The 22806-nt window shown below is 40.2% G+C and overlaps 2 protein-coding genes and 1 long non-coding RNA gene across 10 annotated transcripts in view; 2 read left to right on the forward strand and 1 right to left on the reverse strand.

The window, feature by feature from the left end:
• kansl3 (KAT8 regulatory NSL complex subunit 3) overlaps nucleotides 1-5973 on the reverse strand; it is a 14884-nt gene extending 8911 nt beyond the window's left edge. For 2 of the 4 annotated variants that reach the window (XM_015019900.1, XM_015019923.1), the window contains exons 1-14: nucleotides 5747-5973; nucleotides 5445-5615; nucleotides 5249-5339; nucleotides 4808-4993; nucleotides 4576-4704; nucleotides 4124-4240; nucleotides 3927-4025; nucleotides 3570-3641; nucleotides 3390-3464; nucleotides 3134-3291; nucleotides 1443-1695; nucleotides 927-1083; nucleotides 539-616; nucleotides 127-300 (exon numbers count right to left, since the gene is read on the reverse strand). In XM_015019900.1, the coding sequence (XP_014875386.1) occupies nucleotides 127-300; nucleotides 539-616; nucleotides 927-1083; nucleotides 1443-1695; nucleotides 3134-3291; nucleotides 3390-3464; nucleotides 3570-3641; nucleotides 3927-4025; nucleotides 4124-4240; nucleotides 4576-4704; nucleotides 4808-4993; nucleotides 5249-5339; nucleotides 5445-5615; nucleotides 5747-5955 (1969 nt within the window). In that variant the 5' untranslated portion in view covers nucleotides 5956-5973. Of the gene's footprint in view, nucleotides 1-126; nucleotides 301-538; nucleotides 617-926; nucleotides 1084-1442; nucleotides 1696-3133; nucleotides 3292-3389; nucleotides 3465-3569; nucleotides 3642-3926; nucleotides 4026-4123; nucleotides 4241-4575; nucleotides 4705-4807; nucleotides 4994-5105; nucleotides 5202-5248; nucleotides 5340-5444; nucleotides 5616-5746 lie in introns of those variants that run through there. The other 2 variants (XM_015019909.1, XM_015019915.1) reach the window with 2 other exon arrangements.
• LOC106938123 (uncharacterized) lies at nucleotides 4389-9278 on the forward strand. Its single transcript, XR_001422538.1, has 5 exons — nucleotides 4389-4399; nucleotides 8282-8336; nucleotides 8527-8608; nucleotides 8717-8831; nucleotides 8933-9278. It is a non-coding gene; the product is annotated as an uncharacterized LOC106938123 (long non-coding RNA).
• A 2317-nt stretch (nucleotides 9279-11595) lies between these two features.
• The window catches only part of antxr1a (ANTXR cell adhesion molecule 1a), a 30500-nt gene continuing 19289 nt past the window's right edge, over nucleotides 11596-22806 (forward strand). For 2 of the 5 annotated variants that reach the window (XM_015019998.1, XM_015020007.1), the window contains exons 1-9: nucleotides 11596-12375; nucleotides 15467-15538; nucleotides 15619-15690; nucleotides 17435-17516; nucleotides 17695-17728; nucleotides 18758-18837; nucleotides 19424-19492; nucleotides 20595-20675; nucleotides 21158-21218. In XM_015019998.1, the coding sequence (XP_014875484.1) occupies nucleotides 12194-12375; nucleotides 15467-15538; nucleotides 15619-15690; nucleotides 17435-17516; nucleotides 17695-17728; nucleotides 18758-18837; nucleotides 19424-19492; nucleotides 20595-20675; nucleotides 21158-21218 (733 nt within the window). In that variant the 5' untranslated portion in view covers nucleotides 11596-12193. The remainder of the gene's footprint in view (nucleotides 12376-15466; nucleotides 15539-15618; nucleotides 15691-17434; nucleotides 17517-17694; nucleotides 17729-18757; nucleotides 18838-19423; nucleotides 19493-20594; nucleotides 20676-21157; nucleotides 21219-22806) is intronic. The other 3 variants (XM_015020033.1, XM_015020023.1, XM_015020015.1) reach the window with 3 other exon arrangements.

Here is a 22806-nt window from a genome sequence, read left to right on the forward strand (position 1 = left end):
ACGTCACCCGAGATGAATCATTTTCATGATTAAAGACACACAAAAGTTGGCACTTTGCTGCAACAGCAAAGCACAAACCAAAACACCACAATACGTGGAAATATGGAAGTTATCCAGATTCTCTACCTTCAGCAGGGCTGATGGCGCCTCCTGCTGACTCGCTTTGGGAAACAATGGTAACTTTAATCTTTGCTCTCTTGGAGGCTTTGCTGGGCGTGGGACTGGGTGTCTGCCTCCTCTTGCCGTGAGGACGTAGTTCGTCTCTGTCCAGGCCTTCCAGCTGATCGCTGGTCACTGGAACTGCAGGGGCAAAGAAGCATCAATACACAAAGACAGAAGCACTGAATCAGCCTGAGTTAATAAGGGTTTTAATTCCCTCGCCAGCCAAAGTATGATCATTTTCACCTCTCTTTTGATTATAGTACATTTCTACATATTTTTGTACTCTTAAACTGGCGCTTTATTTGAACTAAGTGGAAGAGAAAAGACCAGAAGACAGGACAGAGGAGGAGAGGAGGAGAGATAGATAGATACTTACCAAAAATACAAGGAGGGGTGCCAGGAGGAAGATTTTTCCTCACAAGCATGTTTTGTTTCATAAAAGCAGCAAACTGAGCTGGAACGAATCGGAAAAAAGCCAGAAAGGAAAGTTGCAGAAGGAGAGGAGACAAAGAGGATGAGAGGAAAGCAATTTCAGTCACGTTCCATCTCACGCCCGCCGGATGTCGTGACACGATAAAACGCGCTGCAATCGTTTTCACATCTCACATACCACGGCGTCTGCTCGCGCAGAGTTCAGCCAAAGTTGAGGCGATTAACTTCCAAAAATGGTTAAACAAAAGGGAGGGTTGTTTATGCTCAGGTACCAGGAATGTGAAAGCTTACAGAGCGCTTTTAATGCGTCCAGCGTTGCGAGATTAGCTAACCTTGAGCCTGCTTGTGTGTGAGCACGGTGCCAGAGCGCTGCATGTGCGTCTTGAGGAGCTGCGTGGCCGTGATCAGGCTGGACTTTTGTGCTGGAGACAGACCAGACGTCTTCGGTTTGGGGCTGGAAGTGGGGCTGCTGCAGACGCTGGACAAATCCTGAGATGACAGAAGAGATGTGCCACAACTCTGAGTCAAGTGAAATATCCAGGATTTATTTTTTATATAGCTGAACACTGAAGCTAGTTATCAATTTTTACACTCTTGTTGCAGGAGAATAAGTGTGACCAAAAACGGTGCTCCCTAGTTTAACTGTAAATTATTTATCTTGGCTTGTGGGTCTGGTGGACCTGCTGCATTTTACTGTTTGAAACTTTAAGATACAAAAAAAATAGATGTTCACTTCAAACTTAAGTTGTTTTTCCCCCCCCAAAATTGTTCAAAAATGTTTCCATTAAACAAATTTATTTTTGTAATTCCAATTTGTGCAACTTAATGTTCACAGGATTGTAACAAACCTCTGAACCTGAGGGTGAAATGGGAACTCTAAGAGCCGGAGACGAAGGTCGACCTCTCTCCACGTCAAAGGGAAGCTCCCGTCGAGGCCGCTTCTTCTTCTCCGTGTCCAGGTCTCTCATCTCCCCGGAGCCGTGACCGTGGCCCTCTGCCCGGGTCAGGACTCCTGACAGAAAGTCAGCTATCTCATCCTGAATGCAGCGGTCCACCATCGTCTGCGTCAAACCTTCCGACTTCATCTTTGCCGAATTGATTCTGTGGAGAAATTCATGGACTTTTTTATTTTATTTTATTTTATTTTTTCAAAAACAGAAAGTGACATCCGAGGCGCAGCCACTTTAACTCCACACAGTCTCTTTGCCTCATATAAAGTACTGATGTTTTATTCTATTTTTTTTTTTAAAAAGAAAAATTACATTTATTTGGTGGAGAAAAGCTTGATAACTTGCATGCATGAACCTGCAATGTGAGGCTTACTCAATCTCTATTCAGACATCAGCTGAGACTTCTCAGCAAGAGAAAAATAAACCCAAGCCATTCTGCCGCCTCTGTTCTCTTTGGCGATTCATCCACAGACCAAACTGAGCCAGCTCTGTGCTGCTTACACGCAAGAATGTTGGCGTCGTAGAGCAACTGAATCACCGCAACATCAGGAGAAGCCTGTTCCAACAATACGCCGAGACGGCGTACAAACCAGCACATTAACGCCCCCCAATGAAGCAGCAGCGAAAATCAATGACTGGGGCGCTGCTGCTGCTTCAGCTGAGCAAAAATTAGAAGGAAAAGCTGCGAGCGAGCGCCTCGCCTTCACGGACACACAGAGCTTTGCTTCACCTTTACGGCGCTACCTTGTCCTGATCCCAGATCAGCTATTTGGGATTATAAAGCATTCACCCGGATTCCTAAGAATGTTCCTATTTAAAATGAACTGGGGCCCAGTTTAAAATCCTATAGCAGTGACGTGACCTCTTTTTAATCCCCATTCTTCAATATACGTGCGCGTCTGAGAAAGCAATACAATCGGTGAGTTAGGCGAAATCTGATGAGTTGTCATGTAAGAAGATGATCAGCTAAATGTTCATCGATGCTAAAGCCCCTCTTTTCACACAATAAAGGTCAGAGTAAATTAAATGTGAAACTCTGGGAACTCTTTCATTTTCCAGACTTTTCAAGATTACATAGATTAATAAATAACATGTTGTTCTTGACAGATGGTGATAAAAGACCACATACGTTCAATAACAAAGCGATAAATAACAGATAAACAGCAGACAAAAAGTAGACCTGCAAAAAATATTGCAACACCACCATCAGTGTGTGCAATATTAATATCCCAGCGGTCTGGACTAATATATTCCAGGTGTGCGTGTCGATGCAATATGGAGTTTCACAGCAGGAGACGCCCACATTTAACAAAAATGACAGAAAGTGCTTGAAAAATCTTCTTTAAAAATAAAAATCTCTTCATGCTGGTATGTCTTCACGTCAACAGCTGCATGTTTGGTCAAAGAGTCGTGCAGTGATACCACCGTCTCCCCGCATTGTGATTCTCCAAGCTCAGAATATAACAGAGAGAGAATTTAAAGTTAGCTAACGAAGAGGCGTCAAGCTGCCTCTGGAGGTGCAACAGGACCAGTAAGCTTTTAAACCGGCTCCTGCACCAGTTTAAACCTTGATCAGGGCGGCGACCGACCTGAGGTTGTCGTCTGCTCCTCCGACCACCACCAAGCTGTTGTCGGCCCTCAGCTTCTCTCTGAACTCCTCCATGCCGTCTGTGGTGCACTGCAGCGCATTCTGCCCAACCACAAACAACACGGGGGTCTTCATGTCCAGCAGCGGGTCGTCCACGTCCTGCAAACCAGCGACACGCCAGCGGCTCATCACAGACCCGAATTCAAGCTGAAGGTCACACTTTCTAACAGCGAGTAGGAGGACAGCTGAGGTCTCACCCCTCTGGGCCCGTTGACCGTTAGGAGCGGAAAGCCGAGACACACGACGGCCGTCAGATACTCCATGAGGGACACCTGGCAGAAAATGGATTCGTGTTTTTATTTAGAAAAAAGAAAAAAAAAAACACAAATTTCCATGTGATGATGCATGATTGTGATAATATTATTATTAACTCTTACATGACAAGCGATAAGCGCACCGGCGTTCCAGCCGACCAGGATGATGGGCTTGTGTGGGAAGTGACTGTGAACCTGTCGGACAAAGTTTACGAAATAATGTCACTACAAACATTTTACAACATATGTGGATCTGCACACTTGGTGAACTGCCAAATCATTCTTATCCTGGTTTTAGAGCCATAGATTTTAATCGATAAATACAAGGATTTTGTTAGGCTAGTCATAATATTTACAAACAAAAAACAACCCCAACTTCTTTAGATGATATTTTTATAGTCATAATTATTTTTAATGTACATCTTAAAAACACCCTTAGGAAGCAAGCACACAGTGATAAACACATATATAAAGACACACCTCCATGACTTTGGCTCTGACCGTCCCCAGCATGTGCTCCAAACACTGTGTGATTCCAATATTGGCCCCACTGTTCACATGAGTGTGCACCGGGATGACCTGCAGTAAAAACGGCACTCATTAAAACTTCTACCTGCAAGGAAAGTGAAGTGACTTCCATTCCAAATGGAAAACTAGAACAAAGGGAGCTTTTCGACCTTTCCCAGGCAGGAGAGCTGCGACTGCCAAAACCTCATCCTCCGCGAGGTGGAGAGAGCCGGATTTGTTGGGCTGGACGGCGCGATGAGAATCAGAGGAGAGCCAGGAAGCTTGCACTGCAACATACAGATGGAAGGAGAGTGGATCGAGTCGCATCTATCTGAGCAACACGCTGCGTCTCGCAGTCTTAGTCAAACGTTAGTTTTTTTTTAATTAGTTTTTTCCATACAAAATTGTAGTAAAATACATTCAAGTTTAAACCAGGGCTGTGTGATGTAGGGTAAATATCCAATAACAATAATAAATAAATGAAAAGTCCCTGCTAGAAGATTTCTGACACAACAAGCACAGGAAAAACTTTGTTGTCATTTATTCAAGATTTGACCACAACAACAACAACAAAAAAAGAAACACATCCAATAACCACTTTGTCATTAGTCGTGGTTTTTACCGGTTTGTTCTGCGACAGAACCCCAACGGCAGGATCCCAGGGACGCTTCAGCAGCAGAGACAAAGCCTCCGCACTCGGAGCTCCAGTCTTTGCAGACGGCAGCAGCATTCTGTCGATGAGCGTCGGCAGCTTCGCATAAACAGACAAATCAAAATTTAGCTCCCTGATCAAGCAAGGTAATGAAATATTACGTGCACCTGCTCCCGGTGTTCGTTCAGTGACTAAATCATACCTTGCTTTTTAAAGTCTGCAGCACATCCAGGTAAGCAGCGAGCATGGGGAGGCTCAGCGACTCGATCAGCGTGGTGTGCAGCCACTGCGTCAGCTTGGTTTCCCAGTTCACGCTGGCGAGCGCGTGCCGCACCTTCCTGGCACACTTGTCTACAGCTATCCTCCGCAGAATGGGCTCGTTGGAAGCCTGAAATACACGGAAGACGAAAAAAAAAACGTGTCGTTACTGATCAAGTGCGACACTGCGGGGCCTTTCGTCTAAATACCAAATCCAGAAAAACGTATCAACTTTTACTCACAGAAAACTGAAGGCGATTAAAATATTCAAGCACAGAAAGAAAAAGAAAAGAAAAACAAACATTTTGATGCGTTCCACACATATTAACCGCCTAGAGTTGAAAACTAAGAAAAACAGCAGCAAAAAAAAAAAAAAAAAAGTTACATTTTCATTGGCCAGTCGTGCCAGTCTTTCTCCCTGTAGAGCTTTAAGGACTTTGTTGAACAACTTGTTCTGGGTCACTGACCAGCCCGTCCTGAAAAGGAAAAACCATCTCAAAACACTGACCTGCTGATACGTGTGTTAGACTTATGAGCTTCAAATAATGCAGTAGAAGTGATCAGTAAGCATGTCTGGTTACTTGTTTATATGTTCCTCCCAGTCATCTGGAGGTGGGGGGCCGTCGGCGGCTGTTCGAGCAAACAGGACATGCCTCTCGCACTCCTTCATCACACTCAGAGCCTTCTGGTTGTCATACAGAGGAACAGGTGTTGGCGTGACCGTTTCCACATCTATTAGGGAATCAGAGTCTCTGTGCGGGAGAAAACAACAAAGGAATCGTATGAGGAACTGTTTAGGAATGATCCGCCCTTTAGAGTAAAACGAAAAAAGTAGCCACGCGTCTGTTTCCTTAGAACACTTAAAAACTGTTTTTATACTCACGATAAAGCCTCAGGTTGACGACGCGGCGTCACAAACAGCGTTCTTGTGGGCCGAGCGCTGCTGGCATCGGGGTGAGCGTTCCACGGTTTGGCGTAGCTGTGGTCCAGAAACACCAGGTCCAGCTCGCGTTCGTAGGCCGACAGCTGGAAAAGCAAGGACGTGCCCATCTTGCGTGCGGATGACTGCAAGTCCTTATCCCCGCGGTGCATCTTCTTCCTGAGCCACGCCCGGCCCGAAACAGACCCCAGCCACTGGTGGGGCGTTTAGATGAGTCTGGAAAAGGAGGAGCAGGAGAGCATTTAGAGATGCTTGAAGAAATAAGAAAATAACTTTTTTCTTGTTTTTACTGCCTACTGAGGAATCGGTGTCAGACTTTTTGTTTTGCAAAGTTATGCACTATTCTCCTCACTGTGGTGGCTTCCGAGGGAGAAATCCTCTGTGACTTTTCAGAGACCAGTCAACAATCTTATTTTACCCAGCCCAGCGTTACTGCTCTTCTCGCCGGAAGAGGTGAAATCTTGTTTACAGATTTCACCTCTTACGTTGGCTGATTTATCCCAACTGCACCGGCAGCGTTCAATGTGACGTACACTGAAAAGCACATCAATACAAAACAAATTACATCAATTTGAAACCACAAAAAGTATCTTACAAAAAGTAAGAGACCTCATCTGTTCATATTGGAGGTGAAACAAATAAAATAGAGGTGACTATAGAGGAATTAGTGGAGATTTAGATCATATTATAATAATGTGAACGTGAACAGACCCAACTGGAGATTGTCCCACGAAGAGATAACAGCAGATAAGTTACTTTTAGCAAGTTTCCAAGCACTTTATTGGCGAATATGCTAAATAATAACATGTAGTCTAGTACTGAAGTTTCTATTCAACAAAATCACATTTGATTTGTTTCAAAGCTTGAGAAAATTTTTTATAAAGTAAATGTTCAACTCCATAGGTTTAAATGTAAAGTTGAGAAACGTAAATAAACCCAGAAATTCTGCCTTTAAGGTGCAGTCGCTGTCCTAGTTTTGAACCTTTTGTTGCGATATTGGCATCATGTAAAATATAACACACACACACACACACACACGTCGTATTTATTGCATGCATAAAGCTACATGTATGTTAGCTAATATATTATTTATATTAACTTTATGCTTTATAATGGATGTGATTTTTTTTAAACTACCATGCTATCAGGCCTGCATTTGTGGAGGACAACTAAACACTGAATCCACAGCTTCAAAAATTATACATGAAATCTTGTCGACCCAGAATATTTTTCTTCGCTATTCATGCTCATGTGTCAATATTCTAGCACACATAAATAATAAAAACTCAAATTACAAAAATGTCCACTAAGTATGTTCATCTGAGAATGCTTCGTCCGCCAAGAAGCAGTGAGCGGGATTAAGATTTAGAAAAGCCAAAAAGGCTAAAGTAGTAAAACAAAACACAAATTGAGAAGACAATTGTCATAATAAATACAGCTTCAGTCACTGCACGTAAACGTATTTGAGTTCTGTGTAACATTAAATAAATCATGATAACCCCCACCGAACATATCGCATAATTGATTTTAGTAAATATTTAACAATACAAAACATTATTAGTTTGAAAAGGCTAAAGACCCTGAGGACGGAGGGCTGGAGTGGGTTGGCCTAGCAAAAGGATGTTAGCATAGCAAGCTAAAAGCAAATACGTAAGACGTCGCTAGAGCTTTCAGTAAAATATACCTCCTCATCTGATTAGATCATCTTTGTCGGTATGACTTCAGACCGCTTCCGAGCCGAGTAAGATAAAAATAGGTTTGTATTAAACAATATGATGAAAATGTTGCAAGCAACATAAAACCACTCTGCGTAAAGCCCTTACTTCCTTTTGTTGTCTGGTTTGTTGCCTTGTCCTGCTACAATTCCCCCCCTTTTCCTCGCACTGAAAACAGGCAGGACAGAAGAAGCTGAAATGTACCCAATATGGCAACCCTGTATGTGGCGCCTCAGAGAGTGACGCAAAACATGGACTGGATCACTGCAGTGGATCATAAAGCTGGAAACTGGTTAAAAATACAAAAAAGTAATACAAATTAAACGGACTGTTTTTTTGTTTTTTGTTTTTTTGTTTTTCCAATAAATAGAACAGGGTAATCCGAGGGCCATACCATTAAAACAAGTAAGAAATGTATCGTCATTTTTTATCTTTATCACAATAGTAATATAAATAAAATATTCTCATAAAATTCTAAGTCCGCACCGCCCACCTCTACACTCACCATCTTAAAACAATCGCACCTACTTCTAAACATGCACAGACACCAAAAAGTTGAAGGTCATACAAGCACAAAATTGAGCTCAATGAGTTAACAGAACAACCCTCCCAAAAAATTATTTTGCATATTTTATATTTTTTATTTGTTTTCCCCAAGGGGCTTTGACCCCTTCCAGTAAATGAAGTAAACGCTCCTTTATTGATGTTTGATTCCAAAGGTCCCTGCAAAAACAGTATTTAAAAGACAAAGTCCTCAAAGGAGATTTCAGCATATTTTTCTTTACCTGGACAAGCTGACAAATCACAGAGCCACAATGGTAAGTTTTATTTAACAATTTGCATTGACAGTTCCTTGTGAGGGTTTTTAAAACTCTTGTTACATTTTTTTTAATGAATTGTTTGCTTGAACTTTAAATGTGCACGCATATATAAAAGGATTGATTATATTTACATAAAAAAATTATTCAGTTGTTTATTAAAGTGCACTGTGTGTTCTTAAATCTAAAGAAATATTTGGCGCTGGCTTTGCTGCTCTGTGTCCTGATATCGCTGTCAGACTCCCAGTGCATTTTCAAACGCAGGACACCTGGTAAAACGAAACATTCACAGAATACTTATGGTGCTTAAGTGATAAGGTTTCTTTGCTTTAAATATTCAAACCCATATCTTGGTTTTGTTTTTCCCTTTTACGGTGCAGAAAGAGAAAATCAGACCCATTGCCAGGATGGTGTGGATTTGACATGGCATCCTAAAGGGACAAAATAGAGGAACAGTGTGTGTCAAGATTGTACTTGTGATCAATGCTGCTATGGGTACGTGCAAAAAAATATTTTATGATATTGTGAATATAAAAGAACAGTTAGATTTACATGCATACATTTCATTGTTTCTTCTGCTTGCCGTCTGATTTCAGGTATGCAACTCCAAGAAGATTCCCTGAAGATTGTGTTTCTGTTTTTGACCCGAAGGCATGCCAGTATGTTGTCCACAAGAAAGACAACCCATCCGTACTCTGTCCCATTTTTGCTGGTGTAGGAAAATAATGCAATTATTGATCCAGTTGATCTAAACATCCTAATGATGGTTTTATGAAATACTAAGAAGATCCTTTAATCTGACTTTAATCTGTAAAGGACCTTCACATGCCTACAGAATAAATAAAGAATGCAAAAAATGTACTTGTGACAATCTACACATTTCAGCTCAGCATGGTTGTTATGTGTTTGCACAAATAAAAGATGTTTGACCTTCTGAAATCTAACTATTGATTCAAATATTTACTCAAGGCTGACATTTTCATCTCCAAAAGGCACAGTGACAAAGGATTTCAAGGGATTAAACCTCTGGTGTCCAAACCTTTTGCCAGGAGTGCCAAAAATATCAAGTCGAAAGTGATCATTGGCCAAAAACATTAAATAAAAAAAAAACAATTTTGCTGTAAATTATTGTCTTTTAATCTAACAGTAAGCTAAATGTGCCATATATTAATGAAACAAAGTAATTTGAATATATAATAACTGTAGATCCACGATAATGTAATTTCATTTGGCTTTATTGTCTTCTCTTTTGGTTTAAAAAAACTTTAGTTTATTCCCAGCTACAAAAACACTGATCATTTTTTTGTCTAACTGTGTTTAGACAGGTAGGCGCACTTAGGTCTGGTTTGCTGAATGTTTGTAGTCCTATATACAAAAAACTAAGAAAAGGAAAACAACAGTTTCAGTTTCAGTAAAACATTGATTAGCAGTGGCAGCCAGATCAAGGCTGAAAGGACACGGCAAAGGCATTTTCACACTCATCTCTGTGGATCCAGTGTGTTTTTCATTCCTAATAAACAGGGAGAACCATATACGGTATTTCTTTCAATGTACGCATTTGCTGTTTGCAGTGAATAAGTAAGCTGCTCTGTGAATTAGTTAGACATGAATATGAAAGACATATTTAGGAGAATTTAGTTTGACCTCATATTAATGAAAGTGGGAACAAACATCCACAGATACTATGTTCCTTTTTCTGTAGATTCAGTGTTTTTCACCTTAAAAAGGGAAATACAGAAATGTGATTGCAGCTGGAGTGCCAGCTGCTAAAACTAGGTAATCCAGCTATTGCTTCAGATATTTGAAAGGAAGGAAGAAAAAAAGAAACTATAGAAATTCATACCACAGACACCAATGTTGATCATGCACTGATACAAACATGCTATATTTTGCAATTTACAAGAAAACCTATGAAAGAAAATATATATTTTTAGTTTACACAAGCAGTAAATAAGTCACAGTTGAAACCAGAAGTTTAAATAAACAAAATAAAAACACACTATTTTTTTCTTCTTTTTTTCCCCCCCTCACTGTCTGCATGAAGTTAAATCAGGCCAAACTAATCTTGTTTCATTCAGAAACAATATTATTTCTTTTTGTCAAATTCCACAATAAAGAAAAAAATGTGTCAGTTTTTAAAAAAAATTAATGTTAAAATTCAAAAGTTTACATACATACGTATGAACTTCATTATGACTGTCTGAGGTTCAAACTGTCACTTCAACATTTTTCTTTCATTGATGTTTTAGTCATTTTCTTTTAAGTGTTTCATCACTGAATATCCACATCCTGTAACGTTTAAGTAAACAAGGCAGAACCAAACATGCAGCCAAGACAAGGGGACAGTTACCAAAAGGCTTATTAGACACAAAGCGATGGTGTTGAAGTGGTCCTGCTAGATGTGGTTACACTGGCGCGTCTGGAACACAAAAACAGAGATGAGTGTCATGACTGGATGAAAACTAGGGAAAAATAAAAAGAGAGATTTACCAGGAGACAAGCAGGGTCAAAAACCAGAAACTCTTTGAATATTGGTGTCCGCCTCCAGCTGTTAACAGGTCCACTATGGACTGGTCCTTTTTTGTTTATTTTACTACCTCATATCTGGCCACTTTTAAAGACTAAATGCAGAAAGTATTTTTGATCCATATCATAACGTTTGTACAAATGCTCTATTTTTCCTCATGAAATGTTTCCGTGTATGAAGAACACTTTGGTTTTTTCCCATCATTTCTGAACTGTGAGAATGTTATATGAGATTACTCCACAATAGATGATGTAAAAGCAAGAAAACCCAAAAAACTCCAAAGTTGTCTGGAGCTCAAGACTCGAGTGCACTTGGGTTAATACCCTTTATAACAAACAATGCAAATAAAAAAGAAAAAGGCATATAGAAGGAACACATGTCCAACAAATGTCTGGAAAGCTTGAGAGATTTGGCTGCCAATTTTACAAACAAACAAAGGAATGCAGTCAGTAAAAAAAAAATACTAGTTTATTGGTTGATTGAACACAAGCAAGGCATAAAAATGAATGGCCAATAATCAGAGAGACCATTTGTTCCTGGCACAATGAGATGAGATTAGACAGTAAGTATCTGAAAAGAAAACCATACGCAGACCAAGCATGAGTTATATTTGAGCATTTTCATTGATATCTTGTAGCTTCAAGTAACCTCTGGAATATATTCTACAAATAAGAAAATCAAGCACAGCTGAAATATATATCCCACTTCACAAGTGATTTCATGTGATTTCAAATTCCTTCCAGGTGTTTCTTTTCTCCAGCTTTGGTGATATTTAAATGAAATGTTGCAGAAAGCATTGACGTGTTGGGTGTTCTTTGTTTACACAATGGCAGGGATCTGTAATTACAGATAATTGGCATAGGGTAAATGCTTAAGTGCCAAATCACACAGTGCTTTGTGGGGTCACTGCTGTCAGCATAAAGCAGCCCTTTCCACTAGGTGGCAGGAGTAGTCAGAAGATTATGACGCTTTCACAACGTTGTCCTCATCACTCTTCCCACTAAGATCCAGGGAAAAAGAGAGAAACACATGGAAAGTTTTTGCAAACACATCCAGGGTTGGAGGGTTTTTCTGTCTACATGGCACAAACAAAAGAGCAGCTTCAGATGTAGTTTGAGGAGCTGCTCTCATCCATGTGCCTGCTGCCTTGAACCTGCAGATGAGAGGGGGCCACCAGCTCCTCTGCTTTGTCTCAGTCTTCCTCTTCAAACTCTGAGCAACACTTGCAGCTTTCCCCTTGGATTACTGCATCTGAAAACATCAATGGAGGATTAACAGAGGAATCTGCAAAAAGGATTAATCCTTTCTCCTTTTTTTTTGTCTGATTGTTATGAAATTTTCTCTAAGTGGAATGATGTCTCAGCACTGGAGCAGGAGGCTCTGGTTCCCAGTGGTGTTTGGTGCCACGCTGGTTCTGCTCACTGCTGTGGATGCTGGACCAAACCAGGGCAGGAGGCAGCCTCAGCAGTCCTCATGCTTTGGAGGTTTTGATCTCTACTTTGTCCTGGACATGTAAGTTAGCCAACACTTCACCTGACACTCTTGCAGGGGGAGCAAATGGTTTCTGTTTACACGTGTCGACTGGTTCAGCTCAAAACGACAAGAATGGTAAATGATGTAACATAAATTTATCCCCAGTGACAGGGCATGCTATTCTTACTGCCAGCTACCCACAGCTCATATTTTCTCAAAGTGTGTTACCTAGTTATACTCTCCATTGGCAACAGAGTGCACAGCACATTAGCCTTTAATATTAATGATTTGTGATGTTTAACCAGTTGTGCTTCTAAGTCTAACATGTCCGTTTCACTGCAGTAACTTTCCAAATGCTCGTTAACCACCAGGGAGCTAGGATAACTAGCTTGTTTGGTTCTGACATGCAGACATCTGTGTTTGTCTAACTTGGACTTGACTCATCGTTTTGTGTGTGTGCGTGCGTGCGTGCGTGTGTTTTGGTATTTCTCACCATGTAAGGTCCATTTTACGAACAAATGATTCACTGAGGACCCACTGCTACGTACGGGGTCCAAACCCCAGAGTCCACAAGAAGAAATGCTGTTGTAGGGTTAAGGGTTAGGTTTAGGACGAAGGTGTGAATTGAGTTTTGGTTAGGTTTCAGGGTAGGCATGCACTGACAATGGTTGCATTTCCTGTAAGGGTCGGGGTGAGGTTATGGACATAAATGGAAAATGAATGGAAGTCAATGTAAAGTTCTTGAATGCATGTGTGCTTCAGCAATTTCAGTTCGTGCTCAAATGTAGGTCGCAACCTTTTCAGCAGCACTTACCATCCCCAAAGACATAGTAAACTGTCGAGGTGGGGGGAGTCGTGTTGGATGAGCCATGCTAAATACAGCATTTTCTCATTTGTCTACAGTTTGCCTACTGCCTTAACGCTTTTCACATGTTGTGATTTTACATTCACAAATCTCAAGGTATTTTATTGCGATTTTCCCACACCGAATAGTACTTAATTCTAAGGCTGAAGGGAAATGAGGCATGGCTTTTGGAGGTTTTAAAAGTAAATTCCAAAATCTGGCTGTGTTCATTCATGCATTGATGACTTTTCAAATATTTTACAAGTAAAACTCGAAACCGTGAAGAATTCATGCAAGAACTGAGTCAACCCCCTGAGTCTTTATTTCTTTTTGTTGAGTATTCCGTGTCTTTTGAAGTGTGTTCTTGCTAACTTTACAGCTTTAGAGACTTTTATATTTGGGCCTGTTTTCTTTGTAATGTGACACAAGCGAAGTCAGACGGAATGTCTTTGGACATTGATTTTCAAGGAATGCCCCAGATTCTCAGCTGGATTTAGGTCTGGACTTTGACTGGGCCATATTAACTCATGTAAATTTTTCGGTCTCAGTCGTTTCGATGTACATCTGGTGGGCTTCGCAGCGGCACAGTTGATGGCACCGGAGGAAGGTCCTGAGTTCAAATCTTGGCAGGAGGTCTTTCTGTATCGAGTTTGCATGTTCTCCATGTTTATGCATGGGTTCTCTCCAGCTTCCTCCTTCCTGTGTGTCTCTTTGTTGTTGATTTAACAAAAATTGTTGGCTTACACCAACAATTTAGTTGGGCATTAGTTCTCTAAAAACACTCCTCCTCTTCCCGTATTTCAACATATTGTTTCTCCAGATTAACCTTTCTCTGATGTCCTTCATCTGCCCCCAATGTCTTCTTTGTCCTGGACTCTCCTTCTTACTCTCTGTCAGCTCTGCCTTTCTCCATTTCATCCAGATGTGGAGCCTCTTGGCACAGCTGCTCGAGTTGGGACTTGTGTCATGGTAACGCTGGAAAAATATGTATTAGGAAAACTCAAGGCCTTATGAAAACACGGTTTAAATGAAAGGTCGTTTGATAAGAATCAGCAGTGACAAGCACGCAAATGCCATAGGAACCTTCCCGAATGGTACTTTTCTTCCAGCACAGCAGGAAACAGCAGCCTTCGCCATGATCACAGTGCAAGGGAATGAAACCCTCAAGTTACAATATGACAGTGAAAAGGTCAGATGTGAGATTATTTAATCGGGGAAAAGACAGCTGCCATCAGTCAATGTCCTGTCTGACAGAGAAGTGATTACACAGCTGGGTTCATGAAAGTTTCTGAAATCAAAGAATGATTACAGTGACTAGAAAATGTTTCAGTTGCTTTTAGAGGACTTGATACGCAAGTAAGTATGGCATCATTGCTTCATCTTGAGGTTAAGTAGCTCAGAGCAATTTAATGGATTCAGCTGCTTTTTCTGTATTTTACTAAACACCGCAAAGAGAAATACAAGTAAAGGCAGATTTCAACAAAACATGATGGGTAATTAAAGTCCAACAAAATGGACAGAAAATGAAAAGGGAAATCAGAATTCCTGACAAAAACATAGTTGCATCATTCATTGGGAAATGGATGATGCAACTATCATCCATTGGATGATAGTTGCATCATCCAATGAGATGCTCTTCTTCAACTTTGACAAGGAAACTGAACAGAGCTAATGGCAAGATGGATGGATGAAAACAGTGTAATTATGCTAGAAAGCCCATTAGACTCCACTAAAACTTGATACGGAGCATCTCTTTCCAGCAAGTCAGTAAATATACATACAGCCGGAGCTACACTTGAATTTTTTAGAGCGAGAAATATTTATGCATTCAAATGTCTCGATTGAGGTCCGGTCATTTAAACTGAGAATCATTGGCATGAGTTAAAAGAGCTGATCACTTTCTATTCAGTCTTGAGCTTGAGCTACGTTGAAAAGAAGAATGAACAACTTTTGGTTCTGAAGATGAAAATAGCTGATAAAGACATAAGATAAACGCTTGTAGCTGTATTTGTAGTGAAGGTTTGTTCTTCAAAGTGTTCATTCAGGGACATGGATCACTCTTTTTAAAATGTTTTTGTTTAATCTAAAAAGCATGCATACCTTTTCTCCCTCTTCAGAATTATGCAAAAACTTTGCAATGATAAAACAATAAAAACAGACAACATAAGGAAATGCATCATTTTTGAAGGCACTGCATACCATCCTCTCTCACTGTTAACTCCTCATACGCTCAGACAGAGGCTGAAGCATATTCTGCTCACGTCAAGCTGTCTGCTCTCTTCTCAGATCCGGAAGTGTGCAGAATCACTGGAATGAAATCTACAGTTTTGTCGAACACCTGGCTCATAAATTCATAAGGTAATAGCCCAGAGTCAGTGAGAAAGTGGCTGTTAAGACCTAATTACTGATGCTGTATTTTTCTGCTCTTCTCACCTCAGCCCACAGTTGCGGATGTCCTTCATTGTGTTCTCCAACGAGGGACGGATCTTGATGAGGCTGACAGAAGACAGGTGGGAGCAGACGTCCTGAACTTGCTGATAATCCTTTGCTTCTCTGCCAAACAGCTTAAAGGAAAGAGTAAAGCTGCAGATTTGGACAGATGTGATAGTTACGACACACGTTTTTTATGACCGAGCAGAGAATCCAGACAGATACCTTCTCTTGCTGTGATAGTTTAGTCAGTCGGGGCGAGTATTTTATCATTTGATTCTGACATATTGTGAACAGTTCATGAGTTTATATTTCCTGAGCATCCAGACCATCTTCTCGCAGGTTTAATGGTTCCGTCATAAATAACGTCGGTAGACAAACACGCTGCTGTCAGTCTGAGTGACTCTCAGAAGTCGCTATATAGAGAAACACAAAATGGAGACTATCTGTAAAGTGGAAGAAGACTTATCCAAGTGTTTTTAAATGCCTTTACAAAGAAAAATGTGAAAAGTGTGCTCTACGTATACCTTCAACTTCCCTTACCCCTATGCTACTATATAAAATTAGTAATTCATAGCGCATCTCTGGAGGATTTTCAGAGATCCATATATCAAATGAAAGAATCTGGATGGCTACTCATTGTGAACTATTTGGTCTCTATGGAGGAGTAGCAAGAAGAAATCTGCTGGTGAAAGAAAGTCATAAGAAGTCCTGCTTTCAGTTTTCTAGGAACCATGTATGGGATACAGAGAAACATTTAAGAAAGCAACATGAACAATGTAACTCCTGCATGCTGCATTTTTATCTAGTCACTGTTTTTTGTCCAGTTTTCTTGTTTGACTGGGTTTGATTTTGTTAATACTAATATCCGTCTGTTGATTATTGTCTTGTTTATTTTTTCTCCTCTTAATCTTTGCTTCTTTTCCTCTCTTTCCTTCACTCTTTATTTCTTGCCCCATCCATCTGCTCAGGACAATAGACGGAAATTACACCAGTGGCTAAATTCTGCAAAATTTAGTATTTTGCAGAATTATTCAATTCTGCAAAACACTATTTTTTTTTTTTTTTGCAAAATCTAGCCATTAACATGTTTGTTAATGCTATAGTGTCCCATTTTCAATAAATAAAAATAAAATGAAATAAAAAAAAAATCATGCAATAAATGCTATGCTTCCATCCCCTCCATTAACATCATGCATTTGTGATGCCTTTCTTTCAGCAGGGACATAAAGCTGGTCAGAGCTGATGGAAAGATGAATGCAGTTAATTAAAGCACAGTCTTGGAAGAAAATCTGTTGGGTGCTGTAAAAGACTTGAGACTTGGGATGAGGCTCAGTTTCCAACAGGATAGCAAACGTAAACATTCAATGCTACTTACACTGGAACTGTTTAGGTCAAAGCACGGGAATCTGTTAGAATGGCCTAGTCCAAGTTCATATTTAATTTAAAATTTCACTGACTCTTTTCATCCAATCTTACTGGACTCAAACTATTTGTAAAGACAGGTAGGCACCACGTATCATTTGGTTCCGATTTTTACGTACAAATGCAAATAAAATAGTCTTCAGTCTAAATATGACAATGTGTCAAAAGTTTGACCTTTACTGCTGGTTTTGCAAAGCTTCATATGTACTGATCGGATTTTACACATCTGCTACGCATTGCTTGTATTTTCTCAAAGGACTGCTGTTATGGAAACTGCTATTCTGTGACCAAACTTAAGTGTGTCTGGTTTCGTTGGGGGGGATAAATCAACAAATGATTCTGACAGAATAAATATTTTTGATCAGATAGCATTATCTATTCCTCTGGCTTTCTGCACAGGGAACGTATCCGTAAAGGCCTGGAGGAGCTCCAGGCAGTTCTTCCAGGAGGAGACACTTATATGCATGAGGGCATCCAGCGGGTGAGTGAACAGGATCCAGCTCAGAGTTAGCGCAGGCCTTATCGCTACGCCGACTCCAGAAACAGGAACCACGCAGTCCAGAGCTCCCGCATGGTTCCTGTGTCAGAGCAGGAAGGGGCTTCTCTTTACTCGCTGCTTGCTTCACTGTTTCATGCAGGATTTTCTTTTATTTTCACAGGCCAGTGAGCAGATTTACCATGGAAACACAGAAGGTGGGTTTTATCTGTAGCTAACAGAAGCACGGCTCGGCTCCAAGGGTCTTTCAGCTGCATGGGGAAGGATGTTTTGCTGTCAGATTTTATGTTTTTTACAAAGCTTAAACGTTGGAAAATATTTTGCCTCTACTGTGCAAATTATTTTGATTTGTCTTTTAAAATGTCCCATGTGGAAACTAAGTACTGGCTGAAGTGATGGTAAATAGTTTTAACTCTTTTCTTGAATTATACTTCAGGAAAACTTAGTTTTGGCCACAGCTGTAATTAGTTGCCGACAATTCATAATTCAGTCTGTACAGGTAGGCCTGAAACCTTTTCCGTTTTTATGAAAGACAAAACTACACTGTGAGGGATTCACAGAGCATTTTTTAAAATCATTTTTGTGCATTGATGTTTGTAGCAGGGACATTAGGGAAACCGTATTTAAACTCTGTGTGTGTCTCAACAGTTTTGACAATAAAGTGGAATTGAATTAGACTTTCTAAATATGTGCACATGTCCAAGTACACATGCACCCAATACATGATTAAATGTCCCATACATTGTGCTGTATCATACAGTTTTGTAGTAATTCTCAAATGTCTGTTTCCGTGTGAGTTTTCACTCTTGGAACAACCAGCTGTGTCCACATTTCAGCAACTCAGGTGTTGATTTAAGATCAAGGTAAAGAATAATTTGGTAGTCCTCCTACATTATTTCATCCTCCATGTGCTCATCTGGCAGTGAAACTCTCCCTTTGCATGATGCTGCCACCACCGTGCTTACCTATAGATTGTTCATATGTAATTTTGAAGACGTTTGTTAGAGTTGGTTCTTCCTCAGTCGTGGGTGATGATAAGATTCTGCATGGACTGAAACGTCATTGTCGTTCCAGCGTCTTCTAGGTTATGATCAACCTGAGGGACGGATGTCTTTGGGTTGTTTTGAAGCTTTCTATCCAACTGACCTGCATTTGCCGTCCTATGAATATTCAGAATAACATGAGCCATGACAATAAGACATATTCTGTATCGCTTCTGTGCGCAGGTTACCGCACCGCCAGCGTCATCATAGCTCTGACTGATGGAGAGCTGCTTGAGGACTTTTTCTTCTACGCAGAGAGGGAGGTGAGGCAGTGAAAACAGAGAGAATATGACAAACTTTAGCATGTTACCGATACGCTGAATGATCCAGATGAAAGGCTGCCACGACATGCATCATCTTTTTATCTCCCTGCTCTCTGGGATCTAATGATTTATCTGCATCTTAGACCTTGCAGGCACTCTGCCTGCAGCAGTCCCTCCGTTATTTTCTTTTATTGCTTCAGATACATGTTGACTAGCCAGGCTGATCTGAGATTCCCCCTAGCTGGAAATGAGCTTCTTGGAAATTACGGGGGGAGAGAGGGTCTTAATGTCATTAACTGTCAACTGCAAACTCCAGGGTAATAACTTCCTGTAAAATGAACAATCAGACCTACATGTTCTGCTTGGCAGACAGATAATAACAGCAGAGCACTGATGTTTTTAGGCCTTTGAGTGTTGTTATGCAGTAAAACGGTATTGCTCAGCTACTTGTAATGTCATGTTAGAGGCAAAAGTCATTTTTTAGAGACATGTTGCGGATGATGCTGTGAAAGGCTGAGGTGTAATTGAAGCCAGGCGTCGAGCTTCTTCCTGTTTTCCACTGTGACCCTGTGTGCATACCTGACAGGCAAACCGCTCCAGAAGTCTGGGTGCCACAGTTTACTGCGTTGGAGTCAAGGACTTCAATGAGACACAGGTGTGTGGTTTTGAAGTTTTTTTTTTTGCCTCGTGACATCAAAGCGTCTCCTTATGCGAGTTGCAACTTCCAACGTCAGCAAAACACAAAAATGTAAGCTTTGGAAATCCAACTTAAGCGATTTTATTTCTGCAAAGAATAAGTAATTGAGCGTTCGGGATTTGATGCTTGTTAGCTCGATTAATGTGTCGTGTCAAGCCAATAAGTCTTTCTTTTTAATAAACAAATGTTGCGTATTTTTCAGTTTCTTCCAGCAAGCTACTTTTGTATTTTTATTAACACTGGCATCCCAAGTTCCCCCCCACCATTTTGTCCCATTATAATAACAAGCATAAATTTATTTTATTGGTATTTTGTGTAATAGATCTACACAAAGTAGCTCATAACTGTGAGGTCAGAGGTAAACAATGCATGACGCATATAAATCTGAAAAGTGTGGCATGCATTTATATTCACCTCCTCTCAGTCAATGGTTTGTTCTGTTGCAGGGACTACAGGATCATGTTTTTTGCGGCGTCTCTTTCAGCTTTGCATATTTAGGGAATGATATTTTTGGTCTAACTTCTTTGGAAAATGACTTATGCTCAGATTAGCTGCTGCTAACAGAAAATTTTTAATCTTTAGTCGATTTTCAGTAGGCTCAAAGAATGAGCTTTGACTGGGCCATTCTAATCCATGAATGCACCTTGATCTTAATCATTTCATCCACCAGAATGATTAGCCTTTTGCAGCCTCTGATGGGTTTCCTCCACGACTGCAATGACTGTAGATCCATTCAATAATGTTAATAAAAACATGAATCCATTTTGCACATAATGAATTATTTGTGTGTTAGTCTTCGACTAACACGAAGAGACTGTGTTAATCATAAAGACTAACAGTCTCTTTGTGTTAGTCAAAGACTAACACCTCTTTGTACTAAGTCTGTCACAAAATCCCAATGAAAAATATTCACGGGGTATGAATACTTTCACTGTCAGCACATGAGGCAACTAAATTCTGACAGAGCAAAATCTTCGGTTGAGTAAGCAAATGCGCCACAGCTGCAACCAGACCATCTCCCCCCTGTCATTTGGAGCTGTAATGATTTGTTTCATTCTAGTTGGCGAAGATTGCTGACAGCAAAGACCACGTCTTTCCTGTAAATGGTGGATTTGAGGCCTTGCAAGGAGTCATAGACTCGGTAAGCTTCTCTCTGTTGCCACACTCACATTTACACAAAAAGCAGATTTTAATACCAAGAAAATAAAAATGATTTTACTTAATTGGTCTTCTCGCATTAGCCTCGTATTTAGTTCCCCATTATTTCTTGAAACTATCAGAACACGCATAACATAAGAAAAGTTTTTTTTTTCTTTTTTTTTTGAGAAGCAGTAAAGGTCTGACAGCTGCAGACATCTGGATCAAATTAAGAGCAAACTGAAAGCTGCAGCTTCTTACCCGTGTGTGTGTGTGCCACTGGGTTATGAATCAACCCTCCTCCTCTTTAGGGGTCACAGCGTACATGTTTCTAGATAAATGTGGGTCAGTCCTTTACAGCTCAGCAGTAACCACACATGAACCTCAAAATGCCCCGTAGCTCAAACTGGTTTACAGGTTGAGAAAAACAAACTCTAGTATTGCTGAAAGACACAAATTGCGCTTGTTTTCTGTTTTTCTCCTCAGATTCTGAAGAAGTCCTGCATCGAGATTCTGGCAGCAGAGCCTTCCAGCATATGTGCAGGAGGTAGGATGGGAACGACGAGGCTTTTGCTTAACTTCCTCCGTCTGTTTAATAACTCCCCGTTGAAGAGTGCTTTCTTACCCCGTAGCTTGACAAAGCCTGACTTTTTTTCTGACATTTAAATAAAAACAAGGTGTAATGTAGCACACTGTAAAGTTTAGTTTTACCTTTGTTTTGTTTTTTTGAAGGTGACAAAATGCAAATCTCACAATAAATGATTCTCACTGCAACGAGTAAGAAAATAAAGAATGATTCAAATGTCATGCATTAATAAATAAAAAGCAAATTAAGCTGAATTATATTTAACAACATATCTGTTAACTTGACAACCACATACTATCATTAACACACTTATTATTTTTTACAACTTTTCCTTTTTGGCTGTGTTCAGTAGAGAAGCTGATTATGTTTATTTCCATATCTAAAATTGAGAAATATGTAAAAAAAATAAAATAAAATAAAGTCTCCACCTCAAATGTGAGTTCATGAGGCTTATGAGATGAGAAGGGAAGGTTTGTAGCCCTAACAACCCAGACTGCTACCCAACAATGTGAAAACTCTCTTTGGTAACTCCAGTCTTCTTGTAATTCCCCACAGTTATGCAAACAGCCTCTAGTGACAAAAATTGAAAACCAAAAACTACAGCCTGTTGTATTGAGGTCCACTGGTGTCAACGGCTGTTTTGTTTTATTAGGGTGCTCTGCAGTGGTAGTGGTCTACAGTAATGGAGCTGTCAGGATGTTATTTAAAATTTAAAATCTATGTCACTCAAACTCAAGACGTCCCCCTGCACTTTTTTTTTTTTTTACCACAGCATATTGCTTGTTCTAAAATGTCCCTTCAAGCCATTTGCTACTCATGTGTAGGATGGAAGCAAATTTAAAATGCTGTCATACAAGTTACCATTTATTAGGTTACAACACTGACAAAAAGATGTTTTACTGCAGGTGATCATGGTAGGTGAACATGTAGGAGGACCATGGAAGTTGTTTATTTAACTGAGTTAATTTAATAAATCAGTTCATAGATGTCAGTATGCATACTGACAGAGGACACGCAAGGTGTAAAAGCCACGATAAAACATCAACATTTTTGACAACCTGAGAAACTTTGCTCACAAACAACGGCTGCGGTTGCCTTACTGGTCCGACTGATGACAGCACTGAGGCTATCTGCTCACAGTGGCATGAAATGTGCTTTGTTCTCGTCGCTCAGCTTTTGAGTTGTTCTGAATTTTAGGGAGAAAAGTGTTTCCAGTGGGGAAACTGTATTTGGTGGGCAACAATTCCTACTCTCTTATCGACTTTTCCCGGCCTTTGTTTCACAAGCGATTTTTGGGCAAAGAATGATTCTTTTCAATCATTCTTTTCTATGGCACCAATAAGTGGCTACACAGCCACTCGATATACTTGATACCCGTTTGATTTTTTTTTTCTTTAAATCAAGAAAACAATTTGTTTTCTCTTTAAATCAGTTAGTTGTGCTCCAATGTTACATGCATTCATACTGGGTAATGGTCAATTTGTTACAGAAATAGGCTTTAAAACAACCTATTCGTTTGGACAAAAGAGTAGAAAGTCAACTGTGCTCT

Source organism: Poecilia latipinna, unplaced genomic scaffold (genome assembly GCF_001443285.1).
Source record: "Poecilia latipinna isolate Pla-1442-1.1 unplaced genomic scaffold, P_latipinna-1.0 Scaffold82, whole genome shotgun sequence".
Classification (NCBI taxonomy): domain Eukaryota; kingdom Metazoa; phylum Chordata; class Actinopteri; order Cyprinodontiformes; family Poeciliidae; genus Poecilia; species Poecilia latipinna.